Source organism: Nestor notabilis, unplaced genomic scaffold (genome assembly GCF_000696875.1).
Source record: "Nestor notabilis isolate BGI_N333 unplaced genomic scaffold, ASM69687v1 scaffold4799, whole genome shotgun sequence".
NCBI lineage: Eukaryota > Metazoa > Chordata > Aves > Psittaciformes > Psittacidae > Nestor > Nestor notabilis.
The window spans coordinates 13,167-21,426 of record NW_009943988.1 but is presented as its reverse complement, the minus strand read 5'-3'; the positions used below and the strand labels follow the sequence as shown (position 1 = coordinate 21,426).

At 51.9% G+C, this 8,260-nt stretch overlaps 1 protein-coding gene across 1 annotated transcript in view; it reads left to right on the top strand.

Moving 5' to 3' along the window:
- The window catches only part of PIK3R5 (phosphoinositide-3-kinase, regulatory subunit 5), a 25,944-nt gene extending 17,955 nt beyond the window's left edge, over window positions 1-7,989 (top strand). Inside the window, 10 exon segments of the mRNA XM_010022211.1 lie at window positions 1-176; window positions 259-412; window positions 594-719; window positions 979-1,104; window positions 2,357-2,450; window positions 3,656-3,732; window positions 4,945-5,038; window positions 6,510-6,592; window positions 6,802-6,911; window positions 7,848-7,989. The exon segment at window positions 1-176 is cut by the window's left edge and continues 12 nt beyond it. Of these exon segments, the coding sequence (XP_010020513.1) occupies window positions 1-176; window positions 259-412; window positions 594-719; window positions 979-1,104; window positions 2,357-2,450; window positions 3,656-3,732; window positions 4,945-5,038; window positions 6,510-6,592; window positions 6,802-6,911; window positions 7,848-7,989 (1,182 nt within the window).
- Window positions 7,990-8,260: the final 271 nt, after the last annotated feature.

The window sequence follows — 8,260 nt, the reverse complement described above, 5'->3', positions numbered from 1 at the left end:
CCGCAGCACATCCCAAGCCCGCGGCTGCCGGCCCCACTCACCACGTGGCACCTCAGCCTCCACCGACGGCCCTTCCTCAGCTGCAAGGAGGACACCAAGGTGTCCACGCTGCGCGTTGTGGTCTTCGGCTCTGACCGCATCTCAGGGAAAGTGGCCCGAGCCTACAGCAGCCTGAGGTGAGGCGGGCGGCGTGGGGGCTCTGGCTACAGGGATGTGCTGGAGGCTTTGCTCACCCAGCCCTCTCTCACCTTCTCCTAGGCTTAAGGAGAGCACCTGCCCCTTACTGACAAGGTACTTCAAGCTCCAGTTTTTCTATGTCCCTGTGAGGAGGAGCTGTTTGGCTCCATCCACTCTGCTGATGCATCCCTCCCCATCCCTGGGGGACCCACAGCTCCAAGCCTCAGCTCAGGTGGTAGGTGTCCTGCTCACCACAGGGCTTGTGGTGACACTGGTGCTCTGCATGGCCCCAAGAGCGGTATGTGAGGAGGCCGTGGGGCAGGATGAGTGGAGCATTTGTGTCTCTTCCACCAGCCCCAAGCATGGGTTGAGGAGCCAGGGGGTCCCTAGAGTGACCCCAGTGTGTCTGGTTTCAGGATCCCACTTTGGCTGGGACGGAAAGCAGCACCAATGACATCTCCCACTACATTGGCATGTTGGACCCATGGTACGAGCGTAACGTTCTTGGGCTGATGAACCTGCCCATGGACGTCCTGTGTCAGGTACAAGTAAGCCAGCTGATAGGGCTTGGCATCCCCCTTCCCCAAGGTACATGGGAGTTGAGGGAGAGCTTCTGCTTACCCTGGGCCACAGTGATCCTCTACAGGAGGCTGTGCTACATGGACACAGGGTGGAGATGGTCAGTTCCTGGTGGTCAGGAGGAAGGTTTATGTCCCCAGTGGGGTGGGATGGGCAGTTCTCGGCACTGGGCTGTGAGTAGCATGTACCCCATCAGACGTGTGGCTTACTCTCTCACCACAGTCTGCCAAGCCAGAAGCTGAGTCCCAGGAGGACTCCCAGGAGCAATTGCCCATCCTGGCAGATATGATCCTCTATTACTGCCGCTTCGCCACACGCCCTGTCCTGCTGCAGCTCTACCAGACAGAGGTAGGCAAAGGGGCTCAGCCCCATCTTAAGGGGGAAAGAAGGGGGGGTCTCCTGCCTGGGAAGTGATGGGGATGTGGCACAGCCACCACGTGCTGGTGGGGGCCTCCATGGTGCTTTGGCTGATGCTCAGGGATTGAGAGCATGCAGGTCCTGCCCAGGCAATCCTTAACATAATGAGCAGGTTTCTATCCAAGTACCTTTCCCCATGACACAAAGTGACTCCTTTCAGTACTGGCAGGTTATTCACACAGAGGACTGGAAGTCCCTCCAGTGCTCAGCTTTCCAAACCAAGCCCCTCCATGAAGTTCCAAGGATTCCTCCAAAGAAGCTGTGGCTGCCCCCTCCCTGGCAGTGTTCAAGGCCAGGTTGGACACAGGGGCTTGGAGCAACCTGCTCTAGTGGAAGGTGTCCCTGCCCGTGGCAGGGGGTTGGAGCTGGATAAGCTTTAAGGTCCCCTCCATCCAAACTAGTCTGTTATTCTATGAAGTCTATGTTCCATGTGCATGGAGCAGACATGGTGGAAGGTTGAATGCATGGCTGTATCAGCTGCTGTGGTATGGGACTGGCTGCAGGGGGGTTGTGGGAAGCAGAGTGGCTGCTGATTATGGGGTTTGTGTTGCCCAAAGCGATGGCCAGACCCTGCTGTTAGGCTCATTGTGGGTTTTCTTTCCAGTGGGTTGGGGTGTTTTCTTAAAGTGAAGATTAGGGTCTGGGTTGTTTTATTTGCTGGTTTGTTAAAACAGTCTTGAGTACATCTAAAGGAAAGTACCACAGAATCCCAGACTGGTTTATGCTGGAAAGGACCTTAAAGCTCCTCCAGCTCCAACCCCTGCCACGGGCAGGGACACCTTCCACTAGAGCAGGTTGCTCCAAGCCCCTGTGTCCAACCTGGCCTTGAACACTGCCAGGGATGGGGCAGCCACAGCTTCTCTGGGCACCCTGTGCCAGCGCCTCAGCACCCTTACAGGGAAGAACTTCTGCCTAAGAGCTCAACCCAATCTCCCTTGTGTCAGTTTGAACCCATTCCCCATTGTCCTGTCAGTACAGTCCCTTATGAAGAGTCCCTCTCCAGCATCCTTGGAAGCTCCTTTCAGATACTGGAAGGCTGCTATGAGATCTCCATGTAGCTTCTCTTCTCCAGGCTTGTCACCCAAGGCAGTTGTTGGAAGCTATATTTTGAAAACACAAAGGGATTTTCCAGAACATGTTGCGTCCTCACCATCCCCGTGTCTTCCCTCTCCTCCTCCTGCAGCTCACCTTCATTGGAGGAGAGAAGATGACTGAAGTCTTCATTCACTCCCTGGAGCTGGGCCACTCGGCGGCCACACGGGCCATCAAGGCATCAGGTCTGTAGCTGCTTCTGCACCCAGAGCCTCGGGGCAGAGCTCTGTGAACTGCTGGAATGGGAGATAAATGGGAAGTGGGGCTGGAGGGAGCCCGGGGTGTGGCAGGTGCCTGAGCTGCATTGTGAGCAAAGGTCCAGGCAGCTTTTCACAGGTTTAGAAGTGAAGCACCATAGTTCTTGCATTCCTCTTCAGGACTGAAGCCGTGGCAATGCTGCCTTGTTCTTACTGCTGTTACTTCTAAATCGTATTTGCAATAAAGCACCTTCAAGCCCATTTCCTTCCTCTCGTCACCACCTGGCTAAACATATCTCTTCATCTTTTCTTTTTGCTGCTTTCTGTTCTTGCTTTGCCCAGGAGTTCTAAAACCCCTCTTCCCATTTCCTTTCCTTCCTGGGCGAAGCAAGGTTTGTGCCTCTGCTTGGACCCTTCCTGCAAGGGAGATCCCTGAGCTTTTAAACTAGGAATTTATAACACTATTAGACAGAAGCAGCAATGGCAGAAGCATCCTGGATACCAAGGACAAGATGCTGCCTCGTGCGGTGCAGCTGCAGAGACATCTCACGGGCAACCAACAATACTGCATTTAAACATGTTGCTTAATTGTGTTAATCAAGTGCTTTTCTGTGATCTTGCCTTGTCCTTGTAAACAGAGCTCATAAAATACCCTCCATATGAAGCATCACACAGGCTCAGCCCAGGCCTCTTCCCAACAACTCGTGAAACCACCAATCCTCCTGACTGTGATTTCTTTTTTTCCTTGGGTTCTCTGGCGACACTGAACATCTGCTAAAAATTATCCAGGGAAAAAAAGAGCGAGTAAGTGCTGGGCACAGGATTTCAAGGCTAATTTAATGTGGGCAGAAATATGCCTGGAAAAACAGGAGCCGGGTTAGCAATGGGGCCTTTTATTGCTTTGAGTTTTCCCTGGAGCACTGACCCCTCTGCACTGGCCTTGCCGGCGTTGCTTTCAGTTTTACTGAGCTGCTTGTTGTGCTTTGTGTTGAAATCTCTGCGCTGGATTAATTGCTTTCTGGCAGCTTTTAAGGCACCTTTTCCTTCTGTCCTTTTGCGCCACAGCTGTGTTTAGCAAACCATTCTTTTTTTGCCCCCTTTCTGTAGGTACTGAGCGTGCTGCTGCATCAGTAGCCAGTGGAAGAATGGGGATAAAAGGCCACTGTGTGGTGTTTGCTCCTTATTTCTTTCAGGACCAGGCAGCAAAAGGCTGGGTATAGATGGAGATAGAGAAGCAATCCCACTAACACTACAGATCGCCTACAGCAAGGTGAGTGCTCGGGAATGGGACTCATACAAAGACAAATGGGGCAGAAAATCACATCAGTGCTGGGCAAACCTGCCTCAGTGGGGACTGAGAGAGGCAAACGCTGCCAGTCTGCTGGAAGAGCCCAAATCCAAGCCCACGTGAGCCAAACTCCAGCTCACTGTCTACTTATGGGCTAGTGGGGGACACTTTCTGCTCCTATTCAGCCCAGTGAAATAGAGCACGTGCGGCCAGTTTCCACAGACTGGATGTGTGCTCAGTGCCGCTTTATGCTGGTGGGTTTTGCTTCCAGAGAGCAATTTTCTGCTGGTTGCAGCAGTTCCTCCTGTTTGGTTTCTCTGCAGTTATTTAATGTTAAATCTGGACAACTTTTCGTAAGTCCAGGGTCAAACGGATTTTAATGTGAACTTTGTCTGTGCAGTTCCAGGTAAATCCAGACCTGAGCCAGCTCAGACAGGTGGTTCGGGGTTGGAGGGAGGGTAACAGCAGCCTGGAGTGTGGCATCTGCAACAGGTAGAGTGGCTGGAAAGCTGCTCAGCAGAAAAGGACCTCGGGGTGGTGGTCAATGGCTGAACATGAGCAGCTTGTGCCCAGGCAGCCAAGGGGCCACCAGCATCCCGGCCTGTCCCAGCCCCAGTGTGGCAGCAGGGCCAGGGCAGTGACTGTCCCCCTGCACTGGGCACTGGTGAGGCTGCACCTCGAATCCTGTGTCAGTTCTGGGCCCCTCACTGCAAGAGAGACATTGAGGTGCTGGAGTGGGGCCAGAGAAGGGCACCGGAGCTGGTGCAGGGCCTGGAGCACAAGTGTGATGAGGAAGAGCTGAGGGACCTGGGGGGTTTAGTCTGAAGAAGAGAAGGCTCAGGGGGGACCTTATCGCTCTCTACAACTGTCTGACAGGAGGATGGAGCCAGGAGGGGGCTGGTCTCTGCTGCCAAGGAACAAGGGATGGGACAAGAGGAAATGGCCTCAAGCTGCACCAGGGCAGGTTTAGGTGGATCTGAGGAACAATTCCTTCCCCAGAGGGTGCTCAGGCATTGGAACAGGCTGCCCAGGGCAGTGCTGGAGTCACCGTGTTGATGTGTTGCTTAGAGATATGGTTTAGTATTGGACTTGGCAGTGTTAGATTTAGGGTTTGGACTCAATGATCTTAAAGGTGTTTTGCATCCTTAAGTGATTCTATGATACTATCTCCTGGGTTTTGGTTGGTTCTTGCAGACAGCTGCCAGTGGAAGAAGTCACTGGAACGATGTTGAGAAGGTCTGCACGTCTGTAAACCTCAGCAAAGCCTGCAAGAAGTATGAAGAACTAGGTGGGTAGAGGTGCTCTGTGCAGCTTTGCACAGGGAACAATGGCAAGGACTGGTGAAACGAGAGGACTGTGTGGATCTTCTAGCTGGAGCAAGTGAGGGATGTGTGAATGCAGGAGATAAATGGGAGGTGCTTGGTGTTCCCTGGGGAATACTGTAGTCATTGGCTGTCCTTAGCACCACATCAGGGATGAAGGGCATTTGATGTCCCAGTGTCCTAAAGCTCCCATCCAGGGAAATGGGATGGCCATTAGGGATGGGGCTGGGATGGTTCAAACAGCAGGAAAGTGGTGCTTTTCAGAACAGCACTTGTTTAGGAGAAGGAGGGACAGGGAAAACTGTGATTCAGTGAAGCAGGACCAGGGGTGGTTGTCCTGCTGTCCACAGCAGCTGTGCTTTGCAGCCAGCTTTCCGCTGGTTCTCCAGCCTGGTTTCCTTCCTGCAGCTCAGAGCTGCCTGGCACATGCCTTTGCTTCAGCTTTGATGTTAAACGTGGTTTCTGATGGGTGTTAATAAGGCTTTGAGCCTTTTAAAAGCAGCACCTTTTAGTCTCCATGTGTACTTAGAAGCAATACCTGTTCAGTCTTGTGGAAGAACTGCTGTTCTGGCACTCAGGCACCCAGTTCTGAGTAAACTGAGGTGGTTTTAGTTCTTCCCTTGTGTGCTTTGTGCCTGACAGGTGTGTGGGTTGTGAGTGGAGTAGTTGGGGGCAAACAAGTGATCTACCAAATAGGAGACATCTCCTACATGCCCCACGGAGCTCAACTGAAACCTCTGTCCTTCCTGTTGCTGCCCCAGCCGTGAAGCCATGGAGACAACCTGGGGGTAATCGATTTCTTATCGCCTCTAGACTTTGAGTTGGACGTTTCTGCAGTAGTAGTTCAGGAGCTTCGCTTGTGCTGCCTGCGCTTGGGTTGGCTTCAGGGGGTGTCAGAAGCTCCACGCTGGGGAGAAACTTGTAAATGAATCTCCTTCCTTCCAAGAGAAATCCCATCCCCTCCATTCTGTCCGTTGGTTTTTGCATTCCGAGTTTGACCACAGGATGTCACTGTAATTCCAGACACGAAAGAGCATCTCTGGGGGTCTACAGGATGGGATGATGGGTCAATGGTTGGATGATGGGCTCAATTTCGGTGATGATGGGTCAATGGTTTTTTGGGGTTTTTTTGGGTTTTGGGGTTTTTTTCCTGTTTAGGTCCTAAGACGGTTAAATAGATAGTTGGATAAATGTCTTTTCCTGCTATGTTTGTAAAGCAGTTGGGAGTTACAGAGGACGTTTACCTGCTTGCCTCTGCTTGCTTTCCATGGAGGTCAGCATGAGGGAAGGAGAGCTAGAGCGGTTGTACTGCACTTCCCCCAGCTGTGGGGTCCTGCTGGGGCCACTGGCTCTGGGTTGCTTTGAGCAGTGGAGGGAGTACTCAGGTTCCCAAGTAGCCCTGAAGCCTCAAGTGATGACAGTTTTCTTCTGTTACAGGCTCAAAGACAGAGTGTCTCAACTTAACCATGACAGAGGTGGTCAAAAGGCAAAACTCCAAATCCAAGAAAAGTTTCAATCAGGTAACTCGAGTCATGATGCTTTCACATTTGGTAATGGGAGATCAGCCTGACTTGGCTGGGGAGAAGCAGGATGGAAGAGAGGAGCTTTTTGGGGGTTCCATTTTGCTGTTGGCCACCAGGCCTGCATCAGGGTTTCCCAGCTCCCCTACCCTGCACAGGGAGATGCGCTGAGCCTGGCAGCTCCTTACTGAGGCTTTTTCTATCAGCAGATCAGTGTGTCCCAGATAAAAGTAGACAAGGTGCAGATCATTGGTGTCCACTCCTCCTTTGCTGTGTGCCTGGACCAGGATGAGCAGAAGATCCTGCAGAGTGTAACCAGGTAAGAACTGCCCACTGCAATCAGAGCTCCTGGGATGGTGCATTCTGTGTGTAATGACTTGCCCATGAAGCATGGGTGACCACAGAATCATAGAATGGTTAGAGTTGGAAGGGACCTTAAAGATCATCTAGGGGCAGGTCCTGAGCACCATGATGGATCTGTGCCAGATGCCCAAGCTGGGTTGATGCAGCTCCAAGCTCTGGAGTGCAGCTGAGCTCAGGTTGGATGGATGGTCCTGCTCAGATCTCAGTTTACCTTCATGACTGCCACAGTCTAAAAGGTGGTTCCCAGTCAACTGTTCAGCTCTGTACAGACATCTCTTCAGAAAAGCAGTCATAAGACAGAGGAAAGTTATGCTATTGAGGTGTTTGAAGAGCGCTGGGTATATGAGCAAAGCCTTCAAGTTCAAACCTCATTTGGGTTCTTTACCACCTTCATCATACCCATTGCAGAAGTAACCCATGATCTTCATATGGGAGAGACTGGGGCAAGAATTGTTCATTTGACCATTCATTCATCAGTCATGTCCCCAGGGCACCAAGCTGGCTCCCCACGTGCTGGAATTGGAAAACTCACTGTAACGAATGTACTTCCATGAGCACAAAGAGATCAACCCAGTTGAATGGAAAGAGATTTGGGATCTTATTTCTCAAATAATCATAAAGAGAAGTGTTTCACTGCCACTCAGGGGGCTCGTGGGAGAGCTCAATGCATGACGTGGAAAAGGAGCTACATCCCCATCCCCAGAACTTGGGGGATGCAGAAGTTCTCATTTTCTCTTTTGGGTGCTTCTGCCCTAGGTCCCGATCTGACCTGAACTCTCAGCACTCCAGCTCCTGCACTGCTTCCTCTTTGCAGATATTTCTGCTGCACCTGAGGCCAGTGATTGTCAGCCACACACCTTACTTATATCCTGTTTTCTTTTGTTCCCTGCAGGTGTGAGATCTCAGTGTGCTACAAACCCAGGGACAGTGATCTCTTGGCACTGAGAAGATCCTCTTTGCCCCACCAGGACCCCTCTGAGTTTCATTCTCTCCTGTGTTTACCCATTGCCACCTTCAGTGGAGCACTGCCATAGAAGAACCCTGTGTCGTGTCAAACCAGACTCCCATCCAACACCAGTATCAGCTCAGGAGAAGGAAGCTGACTTTCCTCCTTTTGGGCTGGAGACCCAGCGTTCCTGTTCAAGACATCCTGCAGCCAAAGCGTTAGCATGGTGCCTGAGCTGCTCCTGCTCTGGGCTCAGCCTGTCCTTAGGAAATGGGAATGTTGGTGTTGCTCTGGTATCTCTCAGGGTTCCTCAGTAATGGGAGGAAAGTGGTTTCCTTGAGATCCCCACCTGGTTCAGC